General features: G+C 34.3%; 1 protein-coding gene across 1 annotated transcript in view; it reads left to right on the top strand.

Moving 5' to 3' along the window:
* Positions 1-8,445: 8,445 nt before the first annotated feature.
* Positions 8,446-13,072, top strand: part of LOC125051199 (dual specificity tyrosine-phosphorylation-regulated kinase 2) — a 38,399-nt gene continuing 33,772 nt past the window's right edge. The window contains exon 1 of the mRNA XM_047651404.1: positions 8,446-8,661. Within this exon, the coding sequence (XP_047507360.1) occupies positions 8,647-8,661 (15 nt within the window). The 5' untranslated portion in view covers positions 8,446-8,646. The remainder of the gene's footprint in view (positions 8,662-13,072) is intronic.

Here is a 13,072-nt window from a genome sequence, read left to right as displayed (position 1 = left end):
TTTTTAAACAAATTGATTAAATCAATAATCAAAGGGTTTTTCAACAAGAACTTTGTTTTCTAAAACAAAATAAAACAAAGAATTTAGAGGAAAATGAATAAAATTTTTATTGTATTACAAAGAGAAAAGTTTGGCAATTATGAATGAAAAATGATATCTGGCAAATGTCCACCACGACCACGCTGACAGATGTTGATTCTTTCATCAAAATTTTTAATCACTTTTTGGCAAAATGGAGGGTCTATTTCGTTAATGACATCACGGATTTTGAGTTTTAAGGCTGCAATCGATTCGATTGGCTCCGTATAGACTCTGTCTTTAACATAGCCCCACATAAAATAATCCAGTGGTGTTAAATCACACGATCTGGCTGGCCACTTAACAGCTGAATTTCGCGAAATTATGCGCTCGGGAAATTTGGTTTGCAATAAATTGATCGTTTCATTGGCTGTGTGACATGTGGCACCGTCCTGTTGAAACCACATTTCAGTGATATCCATGTCATCAATAATAGGCCAAAATTTAGTGGTTAACATCTCGCGATACCGTGATCCATTGACTGTTACCGCATTTCCAGCCTCATCTTCGAAAAAAAACGGCCCAATCACGCCTCCAGACCACATAGTGCACCACACAGTAACACGTTGAGTATGCAAAGCCTTCTCAATAATTGCTTTAGGATTTTCAGAAGCCCAAATGCGACAATTTTGCTTGTTGACGTACTCTGACAAATGAAAATGGGCTTCGTCTGAAAAAATGATTTTTTCAGAAAAACCAGCAGGTTGTTCCTGAATGAACTGAGCGAATCTGCGGCGATTTGAATGGTCGATCAGCTTTAATTCCTGCACCAGTTGAATCTTGTAAGGCTTCAAAGCCAAATCCTTTCGCAAAATTCGCCATGTTGTGCTTTTGGATAACCCCAATTGTTGAGAACGTCGTGAAATTGACAAATTTTGATCTTCTTCAACACTGTGGCTCACGGCGGCCATGTTTTCTGTTGAACGACCCGGTCGAACACGTGTTGGTGTTGGCACATTTTGTACCGAGCCTGTCGACTCAAATTTCGCGACCAAATTCTTAACAGCGGTCTCAGAAGGACGATTATGCTGGCCGAAAATATCACGAATTTTACGAAATGTAACTTTAACAGAACCACCATTTTTATAGTGGATTTGAATTATTTTAATGCGATTTTCGAGCGAAATTGAATTCATTGTAATAATTGCCAAAGCACCTGCTACGAATACCGCCAAAAACTAAATGTCAAAACTATCACGTTCTCGGTGTTGCCACAATTGAAAAACAAACTTCTTGTTGAAATACCCTTTTTGGCAAAATGGAGGGTCTATTTCGTTAATGACATCACGGATTTTGAGTTTTAAGGCTGCAATCGATTCGATTGGCTCCGTATAGACTCTGTCTTTAACATAGCCCCACATAAAATAATCCAGTGGTGTTAAATCACACGATCTGGCTGGCCACTTAACAGCTGAATTTCGCGAAATTATGCGCTCGGGAAATTTGGTTTGCAATAAATTGATCGTTTCATTGGCTGTGTGACATGTGGCACCGTCCTGTTGAAACCACATTTCAGTGATATCCATGTCATCAATAATAGGCCAAAATTTAGTGGTTAACATCTCGCGATACCGTGATCCATTGACTGTTACCGCATTTCCAGCCTCATCTTCGAAAAAAAACGGCCCAATCACGCCTCCAGACCACATAGTGCACCACACAGTAACACGTTGAGTATGCAAAGCCTTCTCAATAATTGCTTTAGGATTTTCAGAAGCCCAAATGCGACAATTTTGCTTGTTGACGTACTCTGACAAATGAAAATGGGCTTCGTCTGAAAAAATGATTTTTTCAGAAAAACCAGCAGGTTGTTCCTGAATGAACTGAGCGAATCTGCGGCGATTTGAATGGTCGATCAGCTTTAATTCCTGCACCAGTTGAATCTTGTAAGGCTTCAAAGCCAAATCCTTTCGCAAAATTCGCCATGTTGTGCTTTTGGATAACCCCAATTGTTGAGAACGTCGTGAAATTGACAAATTTTGATCTTCTTCAACACTGTGGCTCACGGCGGCCATGTTTTCTGTTGAACGACCCGGTCGAACACGTGTTGGTGTTGGCACATTTTGTACCGAGCCTGTCGACTCAAATTTCGCGACCAAATTCTTAACAGCGGTCTCAGAAGGACGATTATGCTAGCCGAAAATATCACGAATTTTACGAAATGTAACTTTAACAGAACCACCATTTTTATAGTGGATTTGAATTATTTTAATGCGATTTTCGAGCGAAATTGAATTCATTGTAATAATTGCCAAAGCACCTGCTACGAATACCGCCAAAAACTAAATGTCAAAACTATCACGTTCTCGGTGTTGCCACAATTGAAAAACAAACTTCTTGTTGAAATACCCTTTACATCAACGTTTGTATCCTTTAAAGTAGTTTTATTTAATTAAGTGAGACTATTTATATTTTATTTTACTTAGATGATTGTAGTGAATATATATTTTAAAATACTATATTGAAGTTGAAATTAAGTAGTACATATTAGTAGGTGCTACTGGTGACCCAAGAGCTTGTGATTTTGTCGCTCAACGAATAAGTATCGCAATACAGCGAAGAAACAATGCCACTATCACAAACTTTTTAAATTTATTTTAGTTTTCTATTTATCAGTTGTTAATTATTATAATTACTATATAGGTTAAGAATATTGTAGTATATGTGTGTGTTAAATTAAATTAATTATATACTATCTGTGTACCTGTATATGTGTTATCAGTGCACCATCGTTGAACACCTTTAAAAATAGATTGGATAGTTTCTCCAAATCTCTAAATACACGCGCATCAGCTTATTAAAAGCTGCCAGTGTGTTAATATACATAATAATAATAATAATACTAATAACTAGTGGAATGATTATCCAGCTTTCGCAGTGAGAATATGAAACTTCAACTAAGTACGAAACGATCAATTCCGATTTGCAAAACATTTTTCTTAATACATATTTATTATTTATACTAGGTCTGTTATATATTAGGACGGACTATATATATTAGGTCTGTTTTCTAATTCAAATACAGTCCAAATTCATACACAATTATTGTTAGACAGCTCTTGAAATCTAGATTTAAGCTTAAGCCCGTCTAGGCTTCAGATTCTTGGCCAATAAAAAAAATATTGTCAGTTACGCGATTATATGGACGTTGTTTCATATTCTTAAATTGACTTTTTAGGTCAAATTTGATTGACGCCATTCCCGCGTTTTGGGTCTAATGGCTACTGGCGGTTGGTATGTCGCTGCTTAACTCAAAACCAATATATAAAAATATAAATCAGTGGCGCTACAACAATCTTTAGATCTGGGCCTCAGATTTCTGTTTCATGATTTTTAAATCTAATAGGCAAGTAGGTGATCAGCCTCCAGTGCCTGCCACTCGCCGTCGACGTTTTTTGGGTCTAAGACATGTCGGTTTCCTAACGATGTTTTCCTTCACCGTTCGAGCGAATGTTAAATGCGCACATAGTAAGTCCATTGGTGCACAGCCGGGGATCGAACCTACGACCTCAGGGATGAGAGTCGCACGCTGAAGCCACTAGGCCAACACTGCTCTAAACAACCAATGTATAGTCTACATTGAAACATATATAGTAGTGGCATTATAAGAAAATTTATTTGCTACTAGCTGGCCTGGCGAACATCGTACCGCCTAACAGTCGATTCTTTATTTTTTTTAAATACTAATTCTGCTATTCGGGACACCGGTCTAGCTAAGATAAAAAAAAGAAAGTTGATAAGACAACAAATACAGTCAATAAATAAAAATTTACCTTCCCGGAACCCTTCCACTAACACTTGAACTTTATGATATGGTATTAAAGTTCAAATTGACTTTTAAGTATTATCACGAATATTATGTATGGGAATATAGAAAAGTGTTGTATTTAGACATTTTCAGTCAATTTTTTTTATTTTTCTCTCCATAAGAACCATCCTCGTACTTCAGAGAAGATTATAAAAAAAGAATTGGCCAAATCGGTCAAGCCGTTTTCATGTTATGTCGTGACAACGGAAAACGGGTTTCATTTTTATATATATAGATATGCACACCTTATAGACCACAAGCCCATGAACAAAAAATACCTGTGAAATGACCCAACCTGAATTACGCTTAGAAGGCTGTTACTATATCTGAAAATAGCTCTGAGCACTATGCCGTCATTTCTGAGCGGTACATGTGAGTACGTGAGTGAATGGACTTTCTCAGGTACAATGGGGGAATTTCGACTAATTATTAATGTACGGCTTTGTTATAAGTGTATAGATGATTAAAAATAAATGTCGAAAAACCTAGTGCCGTACAAAAGTGATGGTGCCGGAAGTCGGTGCAAATTTTTAATTCGACGACAGTTGCAGAAGCAATATAGGTCATTTATTACTGTACGGCATTTGTGTGATTCCTTTTGGACACATATACAGATACTTTACCCGTAAACGCCATACATATTTCCAGCGGAGTGGTCGAAAGCCAAGGGTCGCAACATATGTCTGATTAGCATATAGGTGATGATGATATGAAACAACATAAAATTAAATGTTCTTGAGAGTACTTCACAAATAGATAACATTTTCCAGCATGCCGTACATTTTTTGTGGAACACATAGGTGTATGGGGTAAATTACTTTCCTCAGAAAAGAGTCATTTTCCGGTGACTTTTATCTGTACGGCAATAACACAGGTTATTAATACTTTAGACAATCTTCAATAAAAGATAAATGCCGTACACTTTCGATAGTCTGCTACCACCGCCTACCAATACAGGGCGTCCCAAAGTTATGGGAAATGAAGGGAAAGTACCTTAAATATCGTAGATAGGGTATTTTACTAAAAGAAGACTTTATGTTATTTTTAAAAGTTATTAATTCTGCATTCAAAGATTTTTAAAAAATTACTTGCCTCGTCTGGGAATCGCACCGACTTAAATGTAAAAAAAAACACCCCTACTTTTATGATGCCAATCGAAAGAATGGCCAAAAACTAATAACTCTTCTTAAGTAACATAGTATTTTAAAAGAAAGGAACAGCGTGAATTAATCAAATTAAAAACATTAGCTATCGTATTCGGCCTAAAAAAATCCCCTAGGAACAGACTCGCTGTTCCTTTAGAAAAGTTATTAGGTTTTGGCCATTCTTTCGATTGGCATCATAAAAGTAGGGGTGTTTTTTTTTAATTTAAGCCGGTTCGATTTCCAGACGAGGCAAGTAGTTTTTAAAAAATCTTTGAATGTAGAATTACTTACTTTTAAAAATAATATAAAGTCTTCTTTTAGTAAAATACCCTATCTGCGATATTTAAGGTACTTTCCCTTCATGTCTCATAACTTTGGGACGCCCTGTATTATATTTTTATTTTTGTTAAAAATATTTTTCCTTTACCTCTCTCTGCTGGCACGATAAGGCTGTAAATACACTTTACAGCCTTATGGTAGTATACTCAGATATGTACAGTTATTAATGACCTTAAGGGACACCTCAAACGTCGTCGAAGTTTTTATCAGCTGTAAAGAATAATCTGGAGTAAAATGTACGGCATCTGGTTTTTTTTGTTTATTTATATTTGTTACATATAAAATAACAATAATCTTTGAAAATATTACTCCCCATATTACTGTAGGAGCATTTGAAAAGTCATCTAAATTTCGGAAATTTCATATATTTTTTATCATAATATTTTTATTTGTTACCATTTATAATGAACGTCTATAATGTACAACGGTAATATTTGGTAACATTATGTAAAAAAACAAGTTGCCGTACATTATTCTCTGATCTTACAGCAGTAAGAACTTGGTAAATCCTGAAATTTCGATAAATATTTAATTACACAAATATTAACTATAATATTTGGACGGCATAATTATAAAACATTATTGTCCGTGTTAAATAATATTTTGAACATGTTGCCGTACATTTTACAATGACCTTAGGGTATATGGGTGTAGGGGTAGGGTTCCGACCCTTGGCTTTCGACCGCTCCGCTGGAAATATGTACGGCGTTTACGGGTAAAGTATCTGTATATGTGTCCAAAAGGAATCACACAAATGCCGTACAGTAATAAATGACCTATATTGCTTCTGCAACTGTCGTCGAATTAAAAATTTGCACCGACTTCCGGCACCATCACTTTTGTACGGCACTAGGTTTTTCGACATTTATTTTTAATCATCTATACACTTATAACAAAGCCGTACATTAATAATTAGTCGAAATTCCCCCATTGTACCTGAGAAAGTCCATTCACTCACGTACTCACATGTACCGCTCAGAAATGACGGCATAGTGCTCAGAGCTATTTTCAGATATAGTAACAGCCTTCTAAGCGTAATTCAGGTTGGGTCATTTCACAGGTATTTTTTGTTCATGGGCTTGTGGTCTATTATATTTAATCTCTACGGAAAATATTGAGAAAACAATTAATGTTTAATGGTACAGTTTTAAGGTTCGTGTAATTTGTGTCAATAGAATTCCACAAATACATTCGTCAAAGCATTTCACAACACGTGCGTATAACCACGTGACCTTATTATACATTTTTGAAATGGACGAAAGGGCAATGTTAATCCGTAGCTATAATTGGATAACGTGGCTTCATCGACACGAGACCAGCCACGTTTGAAACTTTCTGAAAATAAGAATTGGGCTTCATACTTTTTCAAAGAGTGAGGAAATCTTGAGAAATACGTCATTTTTGCGCACAATTATGTTAATTTTGCACAATGAAAATTAAAAAAAATCGTGCGTCATATTACAAATGTTTCTTCTAAAGCCGAAGGGCTATATGTTACAAATTTAAAAAATGTTTTGAACTAAAAGTCACTTTATATAAACGCCTAATTATTAAAGCAGGACAATACATGAAAGGTTGTATGGTACGGGAAATTTTTTGTATAATTTCATATTAAACTCTATAGTAAAATTAGGATGAATACAGGCGTTTTACTTAGGTTGGTTTTACTTGTAAAAATCTAATGAAATGAGTTAAGTCTCTTTATTTACTTGCAGTAGGTAAGAATTAACACAAAATGCAGCGTCTTATATAAAAGTTTTCTAATAAAATATTACCATAAATTCCTAATATAAAATGCGATCGCTAACATGATAATCCTTCTAAATGAGGACAGGACTAAGTGAACGTTCATATTCCACAAAGTTAAATAAAAAGGGGTCTTACCAAGGCTTTCCATCTGCTTTAATCGAGTTGAGCGTTACATTTTTATGAAGTTTTACGCGACGCAAAGTTTTATTTAAAATCATGTTTTTTATTTCATGATCCTCCTATTTGCACGTTCTTATTACACAATCATTAACAAAACAACAAGGTGAGTACAAATATTGGCTAATGATATTGAGACAAAGCACACTATTTCTTATTAAAACAGGCAAAGAGATTCGGTGTGGTTTCTACATATAGAAACAGCTAATAGAAGTAAAATCCAAAATCATACGGAGTACCCGTTCTGTTTCTTTAGTTATTGTTATATAATAAGTTTATTTTTAATGGATACCATGATTTTCTAGAGTGTACAATTTGCTTAATTAATTAAATGTATATGATGTATTTTAATTAATGCAGTGTAGTAATTGTTTATAGTTTATGGTTAGGATTGTTCATAATTTATTACTATTATCAGACACAAAATTAACAGAATGAAGTTGCCCACGGAAGTGCCACGGCATTTGACATAATTTAAAAACAACATTCGAATAATAATAGAATTTATGTTACACTTAATGTAAGAGAATAATAATAAATATTTATTTATTTAATTTTTCAAATGTAAACTGAACTTTATTGACTATAATGACTCCTTTTCCAGTCTTTGATTATTTAATTGTAAATAATTATTTGCATGCAATCAAAAACTATTTTTAATAATGTCAAAAAAGTATAACTTCTAACGCGCGTACATAAGTACAGGCACCCTTTTTTTTATAGAACCTGCAGGATGCTCACCTGATGTTATAACGCCGTCACGGAAACTCTCAATCCCAGAGTTTTGCCGGCTGGTAAATTTAATGAAGGAGTGGTACCGACTACCGTTATTACAACAATTATACGGACCTATACTTTGTATATTTCAATTTGTATAGTTTTATTAGTATTTCCCGTGGATTGTGGAAAATCAAAACAATGGTTTACAGTTTAAAGAAGTTGTTATTCATCATTCTGCTTCTATTCATAAAATTGTATTTCTGGCGTCGTCCAGATTTTTGCTACAAGATTGAATTGAATTGTAAAGGATGAACGAATCTTGAATATGCGGAATTCTAATGTATGAATCTGCAGTGCTAAGTTAGGAATTCGACCCGCCCACCCTGGAGATAGTTTACTGCTACCCCCAGTTTTATTTACGTGCTGGTGGAGAACACACGCTTTCAACATTTCATTTTCGAAAACATTTTTATTTACTTTTTTAATTTTTAATCTGGAGTGTCATATATTTATTAAGGTCACCTTTAGACTTTTATTAAAATCGCTAGTGTCTTGTTTTTGATCTTAGTTTTTCATCTCCACTTCAGTAACATTGGAAGGAGTTAACAAGTGTCAACACAGGCTCTTGACATGATATTATACGATGTGAGTATATTTTTATCTATGTATCTACTGCGCTGAAATAAAATTAAAATGCATTTTTTGGCGCAATATAACATATTTGTTGTATTAGAATGAAATGAAAATATGTAAAGACAAGAACCTGAAATTAAGTTTTCGTTAAATTTCGTTTCGTTTATTCTTTCACATAACATAAGTAATTAAATTACCGTTTTATTTCGTTATATATTTGTTATCGTAGATGTTGTAGAGGTTCCTGTGTGTGTTGTCAAAGAAAAGCTAGGGTCATCATGAAGATACATGAAATTTCAACGATTTAAAATTATTTCCTACACTTAAAAATGTATTAGTTTGAGTTTAATGCATTTATGTTAGGCCAAAAAAATTTATGTTCAGTAAATAAACAAAATAATACACACTGGTCTGTGATAAGGGGGATGAAAGGGAAACCTAGAATTCTAAAACAACCTAATTATTACAGGACAATGACCCGTTTGAGCTTTGTAGTTGTGAAGAAGGCACTCTCAGGCGCTGTAGAAATGGCACTTTGCTGTTATAAAAACACAACAACTCATTTTGTTTGAAATGTTCATAATATTTAAATTTTAATTTCATTACTTCTATGTATAATAATTTTATGGGCAAACAGAACTCGACGTGGCATATTAATGTAAATATTTTTGATTTGTTTGACTCGAATTGATTAGTTCGATCTCCGGCTGTGCACCAAAGGCCTTTCTGTATAATTAGGCATTTAACACTTGCTCGTATGGTGAAGGAAATAATCACGAAAACTGGAATGTCTTAGACCTTGAAAAAGTCAACGGCGTTTGTCGGGCTTCGAAGGCTGAACACCTAATAGCCTATTGATCACGAAACAGAAACGCAAATCTGAGGCTCAGCCCTGCGATTCTGTAACTCACTTTTCGAACTCACACAGCGGTTTTCGCATCGGCGGTCGCTCTCAAATCAGTCGTGAAGCAGTCATTTTATGATTTGGCATTCTAATAAACAATAAACTACAAGATCCCACCTTTTTAGAATGCCAAATCATAAAATGACTGCTTCACGACTAATTTGAGAGCGACCGCCGATGCGAAAACCACTGTGTGAGTTCGAAAAGTGAGTTACAGAATCGCAAGGCAGACCTTAGTGGTTTTAGCGCCACTGGTTTCAAAACTTTCAAAGCTGGCAAAAATCACAGGCCCTCAAAAAGACAATATATACCTATTATATATATATTTTTCACCAAACTGTAACTGATTCGATTCACTGAACATAATATTAAATTACGTAAGTTATTTATAGGTAATGATTGGTAGGCTTTCACTTTATATCGGGTCAAGTTCAAGTGTTAGGTATTATTATTAAATTAACATCCTGGCTGTTATTTTAGTTTGGCGACGAAACTATTCCCTAATGGAACGTGAAACTTAAATCTAATTTCATGGGCTGTTCAACAGTTTTGTCTGTACGAAGTTTTACATATTTGACAGCGCTAAGACGAGGTTGTGACTTGAGATACGAATATGGACCTCGGAATCGAGGCCTAGTGCTAAGAGACTCTCTTACGTCAAAAATGTATTGGATTTTGTTATACGGGAGTCATTCGAGTCTTGTTTCTGAGTCTTATCCTAAGCAAACTCTGAATCGTACCGCTATAGCACTATATAGATATTCTAAGGGCAAGGATCATAAACGGTTTTTGCTACACTAAATGTGTGTATATACAGATAAAACTGTTGATGTTGGGATCGTATAATTTGGATAAAATTAGCGTACTTACCTACTTTGTTTTCTAGTTTCATTATCCCGGTATAACTAAGGCGAAGTACAGTAGTGTGGATTACTTGTGTAACATAAAACAAATTGGTTAAAGGAAATTTATTAAAAATAATAATAATAAACTAATAGTAACTTCCAATTATTATTGTTTGAAATAAAACTAAACTAATAAACATAAACTTAAATAAGTAAAGATGGGAGCCATCGGGATGTTTTTACCATCTTACCAAATTTAATTAATAGATTTCGCCAAATAAATGTATTATTTATCCACTATTTATATGGTGCGTCTTATTTGAGGGCGTTTCTAAAACAAATATTTAAAATTTAATTTAATACAAATAGTTACAAAAATTCGAAAATTATAAAATCTTATTTTATTTCACAAAGAAACAATTTATAACCCTACACAGCAATCACTCTCCGTCCCTATCTTTAATAACCACACTCAACATAGAGTCAATTCGCGGCGTTAAACTATTGTCAAACTATCTGCATAGTTTTTTATCCTGTTTGCAACACCGCTACGGGGGCTCATAGCCTAGTGGTCTTATTAAGTGGTAGCTACGTGAGGGGTACCGGGTTCGATTCCCGGTTCATGGGCAAGTTTTAATTTAATTTAAATTTGTTCTCGGCCTTTGGGAGGGTTGTGCGGTACCGGGCGAGTGCCTAAACCGTACATGGAGGACATGATCGAATTTCTAAGGCAAAAAGCACGAATGATAAAAATCTCATACTTGACGCTACGTGCCAGAGCCCTAAAATAAAAACACCGCTACGGAAAGGATACGTTTCCTAAGCTATAATAAATCCTAAATCTTACGAACACTACCTAATCTCTGCCATTCTAGCGTTTGCATAATCACATTAAAAGAATTCATTAATTCTTTTATATAATGCTACTTCATTGTAAATGATATAACATAGATACTTCTTCTACGCTTTGTCGATAAATCAATATAATATTGCAATGTTAAGTACCTTAACCTTTATTAACTGATGTAAGTTAAAGCCGATTTGTGACGTCAGTTGACTAGCCACTATATGCACTGTTATTTCTTTGGTGTAAGTCAAACGACATTGACGTTCATATGTAGCATAAGCTGCATGTATAAATGATTTTTTGACTTATCATTCAAATTAAAAGATATATATTTAAGACTAGCTGATCCAGCAAACGTCGTTTTGCCATGTTTATCATTTATAAAAAATAGGAGTTGATCGTAGTGAGGTGAAAATTAGGGGTTGTATGTATTTTTTAATGCTAACCGCGACACGAGAATTTTATATATTAGATATTGCAATTGACGCCTGTCGTGCTAAGCGTATACCTAACGAAAGAAATATAGATAAAATTTGAAAATCGAATTAAATATCAATTATCCTAATGGAGAAGTAAGTTATTATTTATATTTCTATAAAATGTGTTATTATTTATATGTAACACATACATCGCAGGTATTGAAATATACACGTGTAAATATTTGCACGTGTAAACTTCCGTGAAACGTTGACGCCATTTTGCGTATTGTTGCGGAATATTTCTGGATTATTAAATTATTGTAATTACATTTCTCATCAAGATATTGGATAGCCTAATTGATAACAAACCAAAAATATGCCTTTAGTAAACGCCAATTTACGGATTGTAATATTAGTTGAATATTAAAGTATATATTGAAATTATATTTCACACTAAGTTTTTGACAGCCTAATAGTACCATACAGTAAAACATTCCTAATGTATTATTTATGTAGTATGTTTAAATTTATGAATTGAATTATTTTGATTAGGTATTACTTGTTTAAAAGAAAATTAAGGAAAGTATGAACATTAATAAGGTAGCATGCAGCTTTTTTTTTACGTATAATCGCATTATTTTAGTACTAGCAGTTTCCGGTTTCACCAGCGTTATTGGGCGCGATCGTATAGCTTTGATATATGATACAAATTATTATAGAGACACCCTGATCAGCCTTGCGATTCTGTAACTCACTTTTCGAACTCTAAAACCGCTGTGAGTGTTCGAAAAGTGAGGTACAGAATCGCAAGGCAGAGCGGAATGAAAATTACTCCAAGTGCAACGACAAACATATTATACCATAATGTATAAAGTAAAGAAATTATAGTCTGAAATTTATCAGATTATTCTTACTTAATAATAATAAATAAATAATTGATATACATATAAGGATAGCAAAATGCGTTTCTATTTGTGTTTAATGGGGCATAAAACGATAGTTTATGTTAGGTATGTTTCTTAATTACTCATTAGAGAACAAAAATAGATTTACTTGGACCACACAGGGCCTGAAGGACGAGGGTATTAACGGAAAATTAGACGCTATTTTTAGAGGGGTAGAGTCGGAAATGCAAAGTAGTTACGAGATGAGGTGCGAGGGAGGCTGTGCGGTGCGGTGTTGGCGCGCGCAGCCTTCGGTGTACGAGGGATGTGGCTGTATCGATGAAAAAGTCTCATTATAAAAGAAAACGTGTTTACTAAAGTAACAAGTAGGTAACAATTTAGTTTTGTTGTAATTTAGAAGAGAACAGGAACTTACATGCAAATGTTAATTGCACATTATAATAATCTACAATGTCGTAAGACCAACTAAGCCTGCAGACTTAGCTATTCTTGTAGGATATTTA

This window comes from Pieris napi, chromosome 7, assembly GCF_905475465.1.
Source record: "Pieris napi chromosome 7, ilPieNapi1.2, whole genome shotgun sequence".
In the NCBI taxonomy this organism is placed as follows: domain Eukaryota; kingdom Metazoa; phylum Arthropoda; class Insecta; order Lepidoptera; family Pieridae; genus Pieris; species Pieris napi.
The sequence above is the reverse complement of the archived record's forward strand: the minus strand, read 5'-3'. Positions and strand labels throughout refer to the sequence as shown.